This window comes from Condylostylus longicornis, unplaced genomic scaffold, assembly GCF_029603195.1.
Source record: "Condylostylus longicornis isolate FDR11 unplaced genomic scaffold, ASM2960319v2 ptg000040l, whole genome shotgun sequence".
Classification (NCBI taxonomy): domain Eukaryota; kingdom Metazoa; phylum Arthropoda; class Insecta; order Diptera; family Dolichopodidae; genus Condylostylus; species Condylostylus longicornis.
In genome coordinates, this window is record NW_026578009.1 from 1,805,025 (window position 1) to 1,824,618 (window position 19,594).

Sequence of the window (19,594 nt, forward strand, 5' to 3'; positions counted from 1 at the left end):
AGTATATGCATACATTTTTTCAGTACCGTTATAACATACATACATATGTATATATATATATATATATATATTTAAAATATTAATTGTTTAAAAAAAAATATTATAAAAAAGTTATTAATTATAAATTATTTTCTCAAATTATAAATTATGTCGTCAAGTGTTCTTATAGTAACTTTTTACTCAAAAATAAAACAAACTATTTACACACTTTTTAATTTCTTTGAAATACGAGTACATAATTAAATTTTTTAATCATAATTAAGTATATGTACCTGTTTTATAAACATTTTTCTTTTATAAATATTTTGTTTAACTTTTTTTTTGTTTATAAAGCTGATTTTTTCCGCAAACACACAAACACACAGACACAGTTCTACAAAAAAAAAAACTAACTCATTTTTAAAGAGATAAGAGTAAAATTAATATTTACAACTACATATACAATAAAACCACTATAAAAATTGCAATTCTCTCAAAAATAATATTTTATAGGTTAGGTTATATTCTTTATTAAGCTTACGTACAACTGAACACATAAATATTAATTTATGTACATACAGTCTAATCATATAACATATTTTGCAAAATTTTGTAGTAGTATATACACATTTATAGCAGCCACATTTTATTTTTCAAAGAATATTTAGTCATTTATTATACAAACAGTGTTAAGCTGAATCCCGTCTAGTTCGGTCTATATAATTTACGTAATTAGTTAGAGAATTTTATAATAACTATATTAAAAGAAAAAAAATTTAATTAAATAATATACAAAATAAAAAAAGGAAATTATTTGATTTACATATTTTATAAAAAATTAAACGATTTTAATATCTAACTGAATAAAATAATATTTTTATAATTACCATTTTGTATTAAACAAAAAATATTAATAAATAAAATCAATAATGGCCAAAGCATTAGTAAATTTAGGAAAATTTGTGTCTACAAAGAATTTAACCGGTTTACCGGCAATTTCTGCATCAACTGGTTCCACTAATGTAACACCAAGAAGAAACTGTAAGTAATAAAAAAAAAAAAAAAAGTACCTACCTTTCAATTATAATGCCCTTGTAATAGTTTTAAAAAAATAAAAAAAAAAAATGGGACAATTCTTTTATAATTTTTTTTGTATATTTTTTTTTTATATATTTTCTTATGAATGTAAGATCCGTTCACAATTTTATTATATTTTTTGCATATATTTTTAATTATACATAAAATATACATACATATATGTATACACGTGTATATTCTGTATATTAAAATGTACTATTTTAGTATACATAAGAAAATGTGAGTGATAGAGTAGTATACGTGTATACTTCTAATATGTAGGTGCAAATAATATAATATCTATGCACATAAATCTACATACATACATACACGTATACTTATTTGCAATATTATAATTTAAAATTTCTTATTGTTTTGTGAGCATAAATTTATATCTCAATCTTTTGTACATTTTCTATTATAAAAAATTGTTTGTACATACACATCTACATTAATATATTTGATACATACTTAATACATCTACATGTATATGCAATGCATAATAAATAGAATACTACATTATAATATAATATTCTATTCGATTCTATTTTCTATTGTTATTTTTATAATAGAAATTATATATTTTTTCTCTTTAAAATACATATAGAGATTATAACAAAAAGAAATGTTGGAAAAGTATAAAAACTAAACGCTATATTTATTCAAGATAGTCAATGCACTCATGAGCACGTGGAATAGTAGATAATGTAAATTATATATTATAGTATTGTTATACATATGTATACAATTATTTATTTAAATATTTTAATATCCATATATATACATGTAGCATGTTTGAACATCTGTTCTGTTATTTTGTATCTATTTTACTTACAATATGTACATTATATAGTATATAGTATAGCATACATAAATTAACATATACATACATTCACAAGTGTACAAACATAATATTATGGTGTACACGTTGCAAATAGTAAATTTTATTTTTTTTTCTTTTCAATTTTCTTATATAAAATTTATTTGACGGTGCCTACTTGTTGATTGTATGTACATATGTATGTATGTATATTATAGCTATATTTTGTAAATTTTGATTGAATTTTTATTAATAAGAATTATAAATTTATAATGAATTTAAATAATATTTTAATATTATATCATTGATAATTTTTTATAGGAAAAGATTTTTATAATTTAAATATTCTGTTTTTAGCACTTTTCCAAAAAATTTTTGAAAATAAGTGCTTTTTTGTATCACTCTGTACGTCTGTCCGTGGACATGTTTACAAAACTTCTACACCCTACATAGGTCTTTACTACAAACTTATTTCCGTAGAAGAAAATTTTTAGCTATGTCCCCCGCAGAAAGGCACGGCCTTGCTTTTCCTATCGCGGCATACTATAGTTAAACTTTAAAAAAACAAAATTGCCGTTCAAATTTACCGTTATGTAAAATCCGTTTTTTTCAAATTTTTTGATATTGATTTTCTTCTAGACCCCACGTTATGGGTTATCACATTTAGGCACTAATAACAAGCTCATTTCGTTGGAAGAAAATTTTTTTTCATCTGCACCTCCTCTCAAGTTATCGCCTCGTGAAATTTGTAAAATTTGAATTTTTGACGCCTTATATTTCCGGAATAGCAAGCTTTTTCAAATCTCTATAAACGCAAAAAGCTAACAATAAATTCCATGACATTAAAAAACATAATTATTTTTCTTAACTCACGCAATTAACCCTTAAAATCGAGCATTATGTTAACCCCTGTTTAAAGTAATTTTTGCTTTATTTCATAGACTGCATAAATCGTTCATCCTGAGTGTATGCAATCATAGAAATAATTTCGTATATGAATGAAAATAATATTTTAATAGTGTAGTAGGTATACACAGACTGTATTCAAAAGTAGTATTTTAACTTTTTGAAGAGAAAAGTGTCACAATTCAAACCATTGGTTTGTCCCAACTTTATCATAGTATCTGATTCTGTTATAAATGTACGTTTCTTTATGTATAATTAATTAAAGAGACGAATATTTGTATTTATATTTAAAATATTTAAAATAATATAAGTAGTTATTTTTTTTTTAAATTTCATTATTAATATTTAAAACATATTTTTATAATCTATACCAGTCAAAATTTATTAATTAAAAACATTTTGTTTTTAACACGTTTTCATTATCAATTATACAATATGCGTTGCTAAAATATTTAATACTGATATTTAAAAATAATCAAATGTGGCAATGAAAATCTACGTTCATTAACATTTTATTATCAATTTATATAATTCCTTATTATATACATAATATAGTAAAATCCATTCAGTATATTATACATAGGTTTGTATTATTAACGTATATTATAAATATGTATTAGAACGACATGTATAATCACACATATTCTGTTAGTCGCATCATTTGAGATGATAGAATATTATTGAAACGTATATGGATTTACAGTATACAATTTTTAATTTTAAAATTCGTTTTATTGAAAGGAAATTACTAGATTTTTGAATAACAAACCATCACGTTAAGTGATGGGATCGACTATAGCAGAATATGGTTGAATATGCGCTCAATGAAGGGATTCTATGATTTTATTAGATTTTTTGAATGTTCGACGAACACGAAGATGTAATTTTAATTATAAATATTTTACACAGTGTTTTTTTTTTGATAGGATAGAATAAAGAATTTGATTTTTATAGAAAAACTCTTAAAAGATCTTAATTCAAAAGTGTTATAGCATTTCTTACAAATTTTTTCTAACATAATTTACGAAATAATTATGACTTATTTACAGAAAATTATTTATAATAACACGCAACCTGTTGTTGTTGCATACTTATGGGTGATTTTATATTTATTCATTTATTTATATAAGCATAACAACTTAAGTATCATTACAATGTTTTGCAATGCGTTTGAATAGGTGTATAATAATATATGTATAACAATATCTAATATTAAAATATTATGTGGGATCAAATATGTACATATATGCAACTAAATAAATGTGATTGTCTTAATATGCAAGCGTCAATTATAAATTATGTATACTGTTAAATAAAATTAAATATAACATGTAAACAAATATTATGACAAACTGACACAACATTTTCAAGCACATTGTAGCTTTAAAAGAATGTAAACAAAAAAAAAAATAAAAATTTTGTAAAAGAAATTAATTAAAATAACAAATTTCTGCAAAATACAGCTATAGCAGAAATTATGCTTAAACAGATTCCCTTATTCTTTTCTTGACATAGCTGATAAAATGATGAAATACCACTACTCTTATTGTTTCCTTACTTACTTGATAAAATGGAACGTGTATCATTTACTTAGCCATTACACGGATATATATCCATTATATATTTTATGGTATTTTGTTTTGATGCAAGTTTCTTGATAAAAGTACAATGAGTTTGTTATATACAATATAAATAAAAACTACGGTAGACTAGTCACCTACCTAGCTAACTCTCTATGACTATAGAAACTAGAGCATCATAGATATCATGCACTAGCCCTATACTCACTCCTAGGAGTGAAGAAGGAAAAAAAAAAAAAAAAAAACTTAAATTTCTATATCTGTAAACAAAACTGTATATACACAGCTTTTAGAGTACGCACCTTAAATCATTTTCATGTGAGACTCATAATTTTCTTTGAAAGGTTGACAGAATAGCATTATACCCAGGCTTGATATATTTAAAATTTAAAATAATTTTATACAAGTGGTACAACTAGACGTAATTACAAATTTCAGTTATATATATATATGTGTAATACATTATTAACATACTCGTATCTATTTGAAAAATTTGAACATTAAGTACATTTTAGAAAATTAGAATGCATAAAGAAATAATCTCAATCCTTATTTCTTTCAAATTATATAAGTGGATGAAACAAAATATAAATGCAATACATACATGCAACAAATTATATGTATAACATACAATTCTATTTAAATTAATATATGTATATGTGTATTGAATATAAAACAAAATTATACGCCAATTTATATATTGCAAGAATATTATAAGAACTGTTTGTATTTTGTAAGGTTTAAAAAATAATGGTAACATGTAATATAAGTATACATATAGATAATTATAATTATATACATACACCTTATAGTTATATTACATATATTCAATCAAATAATAATTCTTTTCTGTTTTGTTGTTTATTTACATCTGTGTGTGTGTCAGTTATATTATATTCTTTGTATTTGCCTGCTTATATCCTTTCAGATATATTTATGTATGTATAAGACAGAGCCATAAGGAACATTGACCTTTAAGGTTTCTCAAATTTTAGAATATTTTTGTTAATATTCTTCTCACAACCAAAATTTTGAAAATTTTAAAAATAAAAATTAGAAGAAATGAAAAAACAAAGAAAACATAATGAAACAGGTTTACTTACATATTATAATTTTTTTTGAAAATGATGCACAACAGTGATAGTAAAATAGAAATACAAAGGAAAAAACAAAAAAAAAATTTAAATGAAAATGTCTGAAACTCTGAATTTTAAAATAATAAGCATATTATGTAGAATGTATGTACATATGAATGTATGTATATATTGTTTATAATTATCTATACTACACCAGACTTTATTATTATGAATAACCATGACTTTCTGATTCACTCATAAGTTATTTATAGTTTCGCTTTTTATTTTTTTGCGGCTTGTCAAATTAATTTCACTTAATGTTTTAAGATTAGAATCTCGCAATTTTTAGAGGGTATTAAAAATGTTAATTTAGTGATAGTGTTTGTTATTCATTTTATTAATTCATTAAATTAATTTTTTTTGTTTGAGTTTTTTTAATTTTTATGTTAGTTGTTTTAGCGATATTATGAAGCCTGTTTTTATTTTATTCTATAATCAAGACAGAAACTCAGAAATAAATAACCCGCAAATTTTTTAGTCATCTAAAGAAGAACTCGCAGTAAACCTACATAAACGTATAACAAGTTGTAAAAAATTTATAAATACAGATTTTGTTTTCTTTTTCAGAAGTTGTGGGGGTTTTCAGAAATTTAGTTTGTTTTCAATAATAATTTATAATATGTAATAATATTTTTATACTAACAGATTCCATACAATTATAAAAGTGAGTTTTATAATTTTTGACAATTTATGGCCATGCATACTCTGCGACAAATCATCATGAATAGAATCAGACTTAATTAATATACTATCATAATATATTTTCAATTTATTTTAATATCTGATAATATAATTTGATTGTTTTATTTTATAGCAAAATTTTGCTAGTAAGCGAGTAGGTTAATAAAAACTAGATCATATGTTTTATTCAATGATGACCAAATGATGACCATATATACAGAGTTAAATGATTCTTTAAGAAAAGACAACAGAGCCCATCACATTACTATAATATTATTTTTACTGATAAATGCATAAATATAGTATATATATATATATGTATAATAGATTGTAGATTTGTGTAACGGGGGCAACAATGCACCGATATATGTATAATATGAATATGCATTATTTTTTGAAATTAGAATTTTGGGTATATGCATATAGACTTCTCTTATTTGCTACTTCAAAATAAATATTTTAATAAAATATCATCAGGATATTAAATTTTAAAACGCTTTCATTTCGCATCCTCTATATTCATATACCCGCATAATAATGTATATATGTATATGTATGTAAATGATATACATATAGTATATAACATAGGATATTGGTGCTCATTTCCTGTTCTGCAATTAATTTTTTTGTTTTTTCTTTCATTTGGATACTTGATTTATTATTAATGACATGGTGTAGTAAATATTAATTGCGATTATAATTGAATAAATTTTAAATAAAATTAAAATCGAAACAAAAAAAAATTTTATAATATTATATTTATCTCAATTATATATTACTATATACATATATAGTTATAATAGTAATCTAATTATGAATATTATCGTTAAGCTTCCATTATATTATGATTTATTGATGTTGTTTTTAATCAAGATTTTTGTGAACTTAAATAATATTAATTAATTATTCTATTTAACAAATTTAATTTCTGTCAAATATATATATAATAATTGAATAATATATACGTGTTATATATAGATTAAAAATATATTGTTAATTTTAATGTTTTAAACTGTGATAAAGAATTTCAACGTGTTCATATATAATAATTTTGTTTCAAAAAAAATTTATAAAACAATCTAGTTCAATAATTGAAACCTAGTTTGTCCCGCTTCATCTGAAAAATACAAATTATTTAATTAATATTACACAGATATTTATTCAACAGGCATTTTTCAGTTATAATTAGAGCTCGATTTAGTTAAGATCGACTCAATTGTAAAACTTTTTATCATATAGATTTTATAATTTCATGAATCTAAGATTTAAATTAGAAAGTCAGAAGCATGATCATTATTAAAACTATCTTAATAAATCGGCATTTGGATTACAGCTCCATGGTAATAAATAACTATTAATGTAGATATATATATGAATCTATTGCTGACATGTAATTTTTTTTTATACGTATATACATATAGAACAAGTTCACGTGTCTTTATAGAATCTGGTAATTACGTGAAATGTTTTTTGTCTATTGATTTCCATAGACAGTAGAACCAATGTTTTTTTTAGTTTGACATATTATTATACGAAGCATGTATTTGCTGCCATTTTGTTCTATAATAACAACATTTATGAATAATTTTAACGTAAACATGTATTAATTATATACCCTTAGTGGTTGAATTTAAATAATTTACTAACCAGTTTGAAAATATGTAGACGCACACACAACTTATAATCCTTTATATTATAGGTATTGTTACAAAATTTTATAATAATTTCATAAAAATTTTATCAAAGATAAGACAACACAGTTCATTAAGATTGTCTTGTAAAAAGCAATTCTTATTTAATTTTAAGATCATACAAAAATTCTTATGTCTCAATTTATTACGAAATACAGAATTAAATATTCGTATAATTTATTGAAATATAATTATTATTTTAACATTCTAAAATATGCAAATTAATATATATAAAAAAACTTGTACTTATAATTCTAGTTTAATCTTATAAACAAGTCAATTAACTTGATTTACTTAGTATTAAAAATTATTGTATTAATTATTTTATTAATTTTTTATTTGATATTTTATGTTTGCATTAAAATTTTTTTCCTTAATTTGGCTTAAATTTGTTCTTGAAATTATACCAGAAAAGTTAAATATTTGATTATCATGCATACATACATAGATAAATTGATGGTATATATGTATACGATATTAGTATGTATAGAAATATACAGAAATTACTGTGAATTTGCTTATACAAACATTTATATAATTTGTAAAGAAAGGATAAGAAACCGTATCCTGAAAAGAAATCCCAAAATTGGTTAATAATTATTCCCTCTACTGTAGGAACTTTATGTTAATTCTAAATAATAAGATTTAAAATATGTTAGTCTTCAATTAAAATTCAAAATTTCAATTACAAATTGGTAAATTATTTGAGTAATCAGAAGAAATATATTCTTTATATATATGTTCAACATAAATTTATGAAAAACTACGATACAAAAATTATCATATTACTATAACTCGTAAACTATTATATAAGACTATGTATTCAATATACTCTTATATCGGAAATATATATAGGAATATGTATAGTCGAATAATATAGGAAATTATAATTTTGATCAAAAAAGTCAACAAAGATTGTTACAGACATAATATATATAAATATTTTAAACCATACTGTTATACAACATTTAAATTGAAAATTTTAATCATGTAAAATCGCGATGTTATGATTATAGAATTTAAATTATTTTCCCTGATTTGTAAATCTATAATTAACAATTTCTTATATATTGCGAGAATCGTTTAATTGTTAATATAGAAAACTTGTTAAATTTAAATTTAAGATTATGATTCCTTGCAATATAATGGTTAATAAAAATTATTTGTAAACATTAATTATTTGTATGTATGTAGTCTAGTATATAATTTATTTCAAAAAGCTCAATTTTAATTTTTATAAATGCACGTCCTATAACTGCTCTAATAAAATTACGGTAAATTGAACTTGATTCAATCCATTTAAATTGAATTATATACTACATAAAATAATAAAATAATAAAAAACTTAAAAATTCTACCTAAAAACTATTGTATATTTTATGACATTAGTGTTGTAATAAATATTTAATTAAATATATAGGTCACATATAAATAATGCATATAAATTTCGAACAGTTTTAAAGAAATTCTTATCACGTAAATACTCGTACATACTACGTTTATAAGCTGTTTTACCGTAATAAAATTTTTATTTAAAATCTAGAATACTTAGTGTAGTAGCTCTCTGCACAATTTTTATAATTAAAAAATCTAATTGCCTTGAAAAAACGAAAAATTAATTTATATTGTAAAAAAAATGTCTAATGACTGATAACGGAACTTTTAACCTTCAATTCAATAAAAAAAAAAAACGTGAAGGCAACGATAAAATGTACAAAAGAAAAAAGTTCATTAAATCAATTACAAAAAAAATTTTTAATTTTAGAATTTTTTCGGAATCGTAGTCAAAAGCAGAGCAAAAAAAATTTATAATACTGATAAAAAAAAAAATTGACAAAAATTTCTGAAGAAAATGTCAGCCAAATTATAAAAATTGCAAAACAATATTTTAGGTTATAATGATTCTGATAACGTGTTATTTTTTTATTATTTTGACCCTTATTGAAAAATTTATATTTTTAAGATTTTTAAAAATGAAATTAAAAATTTTTCAACTTTACCGAAAATATTCTAATTAATTATCAGCATTATAATGGTGCACAAGTGTGCATTTATAATTGCATATTTTCAGGCTGCTTATTATTACATAAAAAAATAGGAAAATCTGTATTAAGGTATTCATTATTCAATAGTTTCAAACTAATCTACTTATCACAGCAATTAAAGTTGTATTTTTAATTAGGTGTTTCTAAGATCTGCATTCTGGTAGACACCCAATATCTATCATATTTTATAGACATCATATAAATATAGAAACATTAATCAATTTTAAGTTTATAGTAAAACACTCTTAGCTTACAAATGAAGATTACTATTACATGCTTAGTAAACCAAAAAAGAAAAAAAAGAATATTTAACATTATTGAATAGAGGAGGGGTCCAAGTCAAAATTTAGAACGACAATAAATAAAAAAAAAAAAATTATTAGTCGGGTCCACACTTCATTCATTGTTATTGTTACTGAAAATACGTTAAGTAATGTACCTAAACACGTCTATTATCATTTGACGTAATCTATTTGCTATTTGAGCATTATATTATTTATTAATCTCTCTTATCATTATGTACGGCACTTGTTTTTAAGCTCAAGATCTTTTGATTATATTATTTATTCAAAAAAAAAAAAAATTATTTACCAACAAAAAGAAAAAGAAAACGCTAAATTGAATAAGTAGAATTTCCATAAAGGTTATTATAAATTTAACAAATTCTTGATTCTATGTACTTATACACATTATATGTATATGTATATATACATACATAATTATATTTATAATTATTGTATTGCATAATAATAGTAAACATAATTGTTACTGAAAAATATAGTGATAATTAAATTGACGCGGAAACAAATCTAAAAAAAAAAATGTAAATTAATTATTCTATATACATGGCTCGCATGGTTTGAAAATTATAGGATAAGCTAAAATCCATTCAATATTTTATTAATAAAAAACTGCTCTGAATAACCTTTTCAAATATGTATAGAAAATGCATACACACAGTAGTAAATGCATATAGAATTTATTATTAAGCTAACGCTAATATAAGGGAATTTACTGCCTATGTAGGTATAAGAGATTATATTCGCAAGCTTGTTGACTAATCCTAGTTCTAAAATTAGGTATGTTCTACCCGAGTGTCTGAAATATAAGCAAACATATTTGATGCACAATTTTAACATTATAAACTTAGAATAAATTTTACACAACATTTACTAAGAAAATCAAAAAAATAAATAAAACTACCTTGTATAAAAATGTACGCTTAGAATTTTTAAATAGAGATGCTAATTTTCAAGATTCGCAGAAATTTTTTTACTATTCTACTATTTTTTTTTTTGTTTTTTTCGTTTTTATTTGTTGAACATTTCAATATTTGAATATCAAGGTCACACACATGTTCTAATCATTATAATTTTTTATTACTGGTTTTTTCTATTATAAAGTATAGATGGCATGATTTATAGTACCTACATACATCAATAAGCCATAATTATTGAAAAGCGCCGTCTTTTATTTTAAATATGTTATATTGTATATATGTATGTATGTATTTGCGTTGTGTAAATAAATAGATAAACGTAGCGTGGAAACATTAATGGTTACACAGCATTTACTCCCACAAATAAATATTATTTTTGTAAGAGGGATCGTTGGAAGCATAAAAGATAAGTTGTGTATACACTAAATACATACACCAGTAAATAGGTCTATTATGTATTTTTGTTACTCTTACTAATGTATAAGATTCTCCAAAAGAAAAATTTAAAAAATCAGATATTCCAAAATTATAAATTTTCTTCGATTTTAATTAAAAAAAAAAAATCAAATTTCTTTACTATTTTGAAGATGCGTCTAAGAGAATTGAGGCCAAAAATCCAGTGGTTGAAATGGATGGTGATGAAATGACCAGAATTATTTGGGCATTTATTAAAGATAAACTTATTTTCCCATATGTTAAGGTATAAATATTGATTTTAATTTTAATATTAAATTTAATTTAAATATTCAACTTAATTTTTAAAAACAATATTTATTAAATAAATTCATTCCATTTCTATTTGATATTTTAGATTGAAAGTTTGTACTATGATTTAGGATTACCTTACAGGGATCAAACAAATGATCAAGTCACTGTAAGTTTCATTTAATAAACTATATTTTTGCTTTTAAATCATATGTAAATAATTACTAAAATTTTTTATTTATTTAATATAATTTAGATTGATGCTGCGCATGCTATTTTAAAACATAACGTTGGTATTAAATGTGCAACAATTACTCCAGATGAAGCTCGTGTAGAAGGTTTTGCTTATTACTTTTTCCTAATTTATATTCTTAAATATTTCTATAAATATTTATTTAAAATTTTAGAATTTAAATTAAAAAAAATGTGGCTGAGTCCAAATGGCACAATTCGTAATATACTAGGCGGTACAGTATTCAGAGAACCAATTTTATGTAAAAACATTCCAAGACTAGTCCCTGGTTGGACAAAACCAATAATTATCGGTCGTCATGCTCATGGTGATCAATATAAAGCAAAGGATATTGTTGTCAAAAAACCTGGAAAAGTAGAATTAGTTTTCAAAGGTTTTTTTTTTGTGTTTCTTAAAATAGTGATTTTACGTTTAACTTTTGATTTTTTTTTAAGGAACGGATGGTTCAGTAGAAAGACACGAAGTATTTGATTTTAAGACTTCTGGAGTTGTTATGGGAATGTATAATACAGACGATTCGATTGCTTCATTTGCACATTCATCATTCCAACTTGCCTTACAAAAAAAATGGCCTTTATATCTATCAACAAAAAATACAATTCTTAAAGGATATGACGGTCGTTTTAAAGATATCTTTCAGGAAATTTATGAAAAGTAAAAAAAATCATTTTAAAATATGATTATGAAATGTAAAAATAATTAATAATATAAAACCTTAAATTTTAGAGAATATGTTAGTGAATTTGAAAAGAATAAAATTTGGTATGAACATCGATTAATTGATGATATGGTTGCACAAACGTTAAAATCTGATGGTGGTTTCATATGGGCATGTAAAAATTATGATGGTGATGTACAATCAGATGTTATAGCTCAAGGATATGGTTCTTTAGGAATGATGACTTCTGTATTAATGTGTCCAGATGGCAAGACAATTGAATCTGAAGCCGCTCATGGTACAGTCACAAGACATTATAGGTATAAAATATATAAAAAATACAATATAAACATTGAGAACTAATCCATATTATTGATTTAGACAACATCAAAAAGGACTTCCAACATCAACAAACCCGATAGCCTCAATATTTGCATGGACAAGAGGCTTATTGCATCGTGCCAAATTGGATAATACACCAGAATTAGCAAAATTTGCACAGGCACTAGAGGGCGCTTGTGTAGAATGTGTTGAATCGGGTAAAATGACCAAAGATTTAGCTATTTGTATTCATGGAATGAAAAATGTTAAAGATAATATGTTTTTGAACACTGAAGATTTCTTGCAAGCTATTGCTGAACATACGGAAAGAAAAATGAAATAAATTATTTATTTTAATATAAAACTTTAAATTTTAAATTACTTAATTTTGTCATAAGCCTTCTTTTTTTTTATTTTTCAAATAAAAGTGTGCAAAAAATTTTTTTGTGTTTGAATTTTTTCCATATTTTTATTAGGAATTTTTGCACCCAAATAATAATGCGTATTATTGAGTTTTTAAAAATACAGCTTATAAAATTTTTATTTAAAATTTTAATTACAAATTTAATTTACAAATCAAATAAAACACTTTTTAATTATCTTAGTTTAATTTTAACAAATTTTCCAATGTAGAATTTGAATGGCAACACGAATTATTAAAAACCATAAATAAAAAGTTTTCTTAAAATCTAATACATACGTTTATTATTTGTTTTTCTTAGTTAATAATATTGATTGGCAAAATTTCAAGACTTTATGTTTAGCTTTTAAATAATATTTGTGTTAAGACTTCCAGTCTTTAGTGATTATCATGTTATAAATATTTTGGAATGGCGAATTCAAAATAATTTAAATAAATAGGTTAATGAATATAAATATCCGAGCCGAAATATAATGAGTACCTAAATTTTATAATCACGGTTTATCTAATTTTTGATACACTAAGGCAAGTACAGTATAATTAAAGTGCATTTTGGATAGGAAAAATTTGCACACCATTAACATTTTTACTGAATATTAAACTAGTAAAACGCTGGCAGTTAAATTTCCAAATTTGTGCTTAATATAATATAAATTTTATTCGAGGTCCAGAGAAATCAAAGGAAATCAGCTTCTTAAATATGTTTAAATCGTTACGATCGAAATAAGCATTGGTAATCACATTTTGCAACAATTTGCAATAATATTAATGCTATAATTTATATTAATTATAATAATAATAATCTTTTGCAACAAATATTTTTTTTGCTTTTAATAGCACTTGTTGTTCGACTTTACCACAGTTTGAATTAACAACAACTTCATCTTCCAAATCCGATTCAAGATTCATTAGAAAATTTTTATACGGATCTTTACCTAATTCATATGATTCTATAGCCCTATATACAGCTGAAAATAATGGTTGTTTGTCAGAATGAAAGTATCCTCTATTTCCATGCATTATACGTACACCATTTGACGCATTGCAAATACTTTGATACATACAATGATCTGGACGATAATTAAATTCGCAAGGAAACACATATAACTTTTCTATTAAAAAAAAAGCAAAGTCAATAATAGTCAATTGATTGGTTATTTTTTTAATAGTTACCTACCTGGATGAAAATAAAACAATATATTAATCAAATCTTGATCACCCCATATAATTTTTAATTTGTATTCATCATGAATTGGCAATATATGATCTTCCCAATGAAAATCTCTCATACGTGTTAAATTCATTAACATGACACCTGAATTAACTCCTAATTCACCATAATAAGGATGATGAGCAAACCTGTTGTACCATCCAACATTTTTATCTTCATGTTCAGGAGAAAGACCAGCTATTTGAGTTGCATTAAAATCTTTGAATAGGCTCCAAATTTCTGAAACTGGAGAAAGAAAAACTGTATCCGTATCCAAATATAATACTGAGTCGATATCTTGCAGCAAAGACTAAAATTTTAAATAATATCAAATACCGAAATTTATATTTAATATTGAAAACTTACTGGTAGGAAAAGTCTTTGCGCGGCACATGGTTTAAATAAACTTTTCCATTCTTTCTCTTTTCCCATTGGGAATTTTAAGTCATGAAGTTCATAAGAAAATTGCCCTGGAAGAATCTCCTGCCAATCACCTAGTTTTTCTTGAAACCCTATGTGCAAACTTTCTTCCGCTACAATAACAAATTTAAGATGTGGGCCATTAACGTTAAACAATAGAACTGATTTTAACATATTTAATGTTTCCTTTAATCTTTCACCGCAACTTACAGCCGCAATTGTTATTATAGGTTTGCTAAAAATAAAATCTAATGTAAACAATATAGAATTTTGCTTCAAAATCATACCTTGGTGTTGTAAGCATAAAACTAGATTTTCCTCTATCTCGCATTATTTTAATTATATCGTCTTTGCTAGTTCCAATATGGAACAATATATAAAATATAATGCACAGTGTTACTAATAAATATAGTAAAAATTTCTTAACATTTCTCATTATTATTCTGCTCTTTTTGAGTATTAAAAAAAAAACAAGTAAATTAATTTAAAATTTTGCAGAATAAAGTAAAATTTGATAGATAAACAAGAATTACGTCAACAACGATTTTGGCAGCTGATTTTGACATATAATAATTTGACATTTTCGAAATATGTTTTATTGGAATTTCCTTCCAACGGGAAATAATTTGAAATTCACAATGAACAAATTTGAACCGCATATTGAAATCTTTAACATGTATTTTATTAATAAATTTTACAAAAAATGTCTGATATTATTCTTTGCCCGACTTAAACACAAAAAAGCTGTTCTAAATATCTAACCATTCAATATTGAACATGTATAAAAGCTTTATTAATATTCACAACATACGCTAAATTATGTACAGCATTCCCTCCTATAACGTAATTTTTGGGACCGAAAAATATTTACGTTAAGTGAAATTACATTATAGGAGGTTCAACGTAAAACGAGGTAAAAATTACATTAAGTGAAAATAGGTAGGAAAAATAAAATTTACATATATCGAAATTATATAGTAAGAGGTTACGTTATAGGAGGGATTGCTGTATTTAAAAGTAAACTACACTGAATATGTAGATCTGTAAATTGTAGCTTGCAATTGTGTCATGACTCATGACATGAGTAGAAATGCTCAGCAGCACATTTGACATATGAATTCATATTATTATGTTCTTCGTAACTTCGTGTATAAATTTGTTGTAAATAATTGAACTGCATATAATTGGATTTTGGGTAGCTAAGTTTTGTCTTTGGTTTTTAAATTTATGAATAGTAAATACGTAATAAAATACTATAATTGCAGATCTTGTATCTTTTCAAGAAATCATAAATTTCAATTAGAAAAAAAGCTTAATTACAGATATGGCTAACATATCTGTTCAAGATATAGAAGCTGTAGATGATTATTGGGGGCCGACATTTAGATCCATTTTAGAAGGTTAATATAGCTATTATTGTGTTTTCATTAATATTAAGTTTTTTTTTTTCTAAGGTAATGCTTGTGATTCACTATCTGAACAGTTAGATTCAAGAATAAGAAGTCATGACAAAGATATTGAAAGAATATGCAATCTATATTATCAAGGATTCATAGAATCTATTAGGGAGTTATTGCAAGTGCGATCTCAAGCAAAACATTTAAATGAGGAAGTTTTAGCTCTAGATACAGGTAAACTAATAAGATTTTTATATTTACTACCTAGCAATTCAAAAAAACTCATTTGTAGATTTGCAAACAGCATCAGCAGGAGTGTTATCGAAAGGGAAAGAACTGGTTAGAGCACGTCAGATTGAAAGTAATATTGCAAATGCTATCAATGGCCTCTCAAATTGCCTACCAGTTCTGGAGTGTTATACAAAATTATTGGAACAGGTTAAGGAAAAACGTTACTATCCAGCTTTAAAAACTTTAGAAAGTTTGGAAAATGATTTATTACCAAAGGTGTCGAGTTACAGGTTTGCAATTCAAATGAAAGAAAACGTTCCGAAACTGAAAGAAAATATAAAAAAATCTTCGGAATCAGATTTTAGAGAGTTTTTAGAAAATATTCGTGAGTTTTCTCCAAAAATTGGGGAAGTCGCAATGCGACATACAAGACAATTACAAAAGCGTAATTTATCTAAAATAATAGAAGACTTTAAAAATCAAGATCGAACTGAGTATGCTGGGGATGAAGAAGAACTAAGCGTCCAGGATTTAATAGACTTTTCCCCAGTTTATCGTTGCTTACATATATATACAGTTCTAAACGATAAAGAATATTTTGAAAAAGATTACCGACAACAAAGAAAAGATCAAGCAAAGCTCGTTTTGCAACCACCACAAGGAATGCATGATAATTTAGAAGCTTACAAAACTTATATTTATTCAATTGTGGGATTTTTTGTGGTGGAAGACCATGTGAAAAATACAGCTGGAGATGTAGTTACAAAATCTTATTTGGATGAATTATGGACAACATCACTAACAAGGATTGTCAACGATTTAAGCATGAGTTCATCTTCCTGTACAGATCCTAACATTTTACTTCGAATAAAAAATTTGATTATGCTCTCCATAAGTACTCTCAAAAGCTATGGCTATTCTGTGAATCCTTTATTAGAAATGTTGGTTGGCATGCGAGACCATTATAATGAAGTTCTGTTACAGAGATGGGTGCATGTTTTTAGAGAAATTCTTGATAAGGGAAACTTTTTGCCACTAGAAGTTGAAGATCAGGAAGAGTATGATGATGTCATAGAAAGATTTCCTTTTCATTCTGAAGTACTTGAGAGCAAACCATTCCCGAAAACATTTCCATTTTCCAAAATGGTACCGGAAGTTTATCATCAAGCGAAAGAGTTTATGTATGCATGTATGAAATTTTCAGAGGAACTAACCTTGTCTCCAACAGAAGTTGCTGCAATGGTTCGTAAAGCAGCCAATCTTTTATTAACTAGAAGCTTTAGCGGATGTTTATTAGCGGTGTTTAGAAATCCTAGTGTTGCGCTTATGCAGGTAGGCATGCTGATTACAAATTAATAGTATTAATTCATAATGGTATTTTTTCAGTTAATTCAAATTATAATTGATACTCAATACTTAGAAAAAGCTGGGCCATTTTTAGATGATTTTGTTTGCAAAATGACAGGAACTGAACAAAGTATTAGTCAAGCTCCATCGGCTATGTTTCACGTTGCGAGATCTGATGCAGAAAAACAAGTCTCTGAACGTATTTGTTCGAAATTAGATGAGTTTTTCGATTTATCCGAATATGATTGGCTTTTAATTGAACCTCACGGCAATGCTTCGGCTTTCGTAACTGATATGATATCTTTCCTAAAAAGTACATTTCAAAGCTTTGCATACCTTTTGCCAAACGTTGCACAAACGGCTTGCAGAAGAAGCTGTGAACATATTGCAAATAAAATTTATGATATGCTATTGACCAACGAAATCAAACAAATTTCAACAGGTGCTTTACAGCAAATTAACTTAGATTTAATGCAGTGTGAGTTCTTTGCTGCTTCTGAACCTGTTCCTGGCTTCAAAGAAGGTGAGCTATCAAGATATTTTGCGAAAATAAGGCAATTACTTGATTTACTTATAATGGAGGAATGGAGCACATATTTACATGATTATGGAAAGGTGGATAATCGTTACAATTTAGTTCAACCATCTGCAATAATAATAATTTTGGAGAAAATACGAGAAGCTGACAAAAAAACTATGTTTTCAGTATTGAAAAAAAGCGAACGTGATAAGAAAAAGTTGTGGGAAACTGTTTTAAAGCAATTAAGACAACTAGCTGATAAGCAAAATTAACTTTTTTTTCAAATCCCCATTGAACGTTAAAAGACAAATACATACTTTGTGAATATTGTATCTTCTATTTAATTACAAAAATTTATTTTTCTCTATTTGATGTAAAATCTATTGTACCATATCATTAAGTGCATAACTTTTATCATAAAGCTTTATAAATGTTATTTAAATTAATTACAGCCTGTTTTTTAAAGATATATGTACATACCTAGAACTAAAACGAGAATTTGTTTCTAATTACACACATACATACATATACTCAAATAACTACAAGTGGGTTTTTTTTTATTAGTAATATCAAGCTATTTAAATTTCTCAAATAGAGTCAGTATGAAGACTGAAGTTGGTAATACGAGTGGAGATCTTGAATAATATAACTATTGTGTTGATCACGTTCTTTAGAAGGGGGTGAACCCTGTTTATTAGGCTAAGAGGATTATACTTGTCAATTTGGACCATTCTTTCATATGGGGAATATTTCGCGTATTACATCTGCAGAAAAATTATCCAGAAAAAGTTTTTGGGGTTTGCTTTGTTGGTCTGACACATATATGTACATCAATTTATGTTTTTGCAGTATTGCGGATCGCAGTTATTGTTTGCCGTATTGCAACTACTTTTTAAGTATAAATCTTGCCATAACAAAAATATCAAATTGTTATTATAATTGTCATGTTGACATGCCAACAATTCTAAATCTATTTT

General features: G+C 24.8%; 3 protein-coding genes across 4 annotated transcripts; 2 read left to right on the forward strand and 1 right to left on the reverse strand.

Annotated features, from left to right (window-relative positions):
• Positions 1 to 678: 678 nt before the first annotated feature.
• LOC129609895 (isocitrate dehydrogenase [NADP], mitochondrial-like) lies at positions 679 to 13,504 on the forward strand. The gene is made up of 8 exons (XM_055522133.1): positions 679 to 1,020; positions 11,722 to 11,834; positions 11,946 to 12,008; positions 12,096 to 12,177; positions 12,247 to 12,465; positions 12,527 to 12,746; positions 12,819 to 13,070; positions 13,132 to 13,504. The coding sequence occupies exons 1-8, from the start codon at positions 909 to 911 to the stop codon at positions 13,412 to 13,414; spliced, it is 1,344 nt and encodes a 447-aa protein (XP_055378108.1). The 5' UTR covers positions 679 to 908; the 3' UTR covers positions 13,415 to 13,504.
• A 117-nt stretch (positions 13,505 to 13,621) lies between these two features.
• LOC129609720 (glucoside xylosyltransferase 1) lies at positions 13,622 to 15,612 on the reverse strand. Its single transcript, XM_055521829.1, has 4 exons — positions 15,410 to 15,612; positions 15,069 to 15,357; positions 14,670 to 15,012; positions 13,622 to 14,604 (listed from the first exon to the last, which is right to left on the reverse strand). Exons 1-4 carry the CDS (start codon positions 15,556 to 15,558, stop codon positions 14,276 to 14,278), a joined length of 1,110 nt encoding a protein of 369 aa, XP_055377804.1. The 5' UTR covers positions 15,559 to 15,612; the 3' UTR covers positions 13,622 to 14,275.
• A 658-nt stretch (positions 15,613 to 16,270) lies between these two features.
• On the forward strand, positions 16,271 to 19,062 carry LOC129609608 (exocyst complex component 6). 2 transcript variants are annotated; one of them, XM_055521633.1, is made up of 5 exons: positions 16,271 to 16,317; positions 16,388 to 16,522; positions 16,577 to 16,753; positions 16,812 to 18,082; positions 18,137 to 19,062. In XM_055521633.1, the coding sequence occupies exons 2-5, from the start codon at positions 16,447 to 16,449 to the stop codon at positions 18,887 to 18,889; spliced, it is 2,277 nt and encodes a 758-aa protein (XP_055377608.1). In that variant the 5' UTR covers positions 16,271 to 16,317; positions 16,388 to 16,446; the 3' UTR covers positions 18,890 to 19,062. The 2 variants fall into 2 exon arrangements, with proteins under 2 accessions (XP_055377608.1, XP_055377607.1); XM_055521632.1 differs by having other exon boundaries at positions 16,278 to 16,522.
• The last annotated feature ends 532 nt before the right edge of the window (positions 19,063 to 19,594 follow it).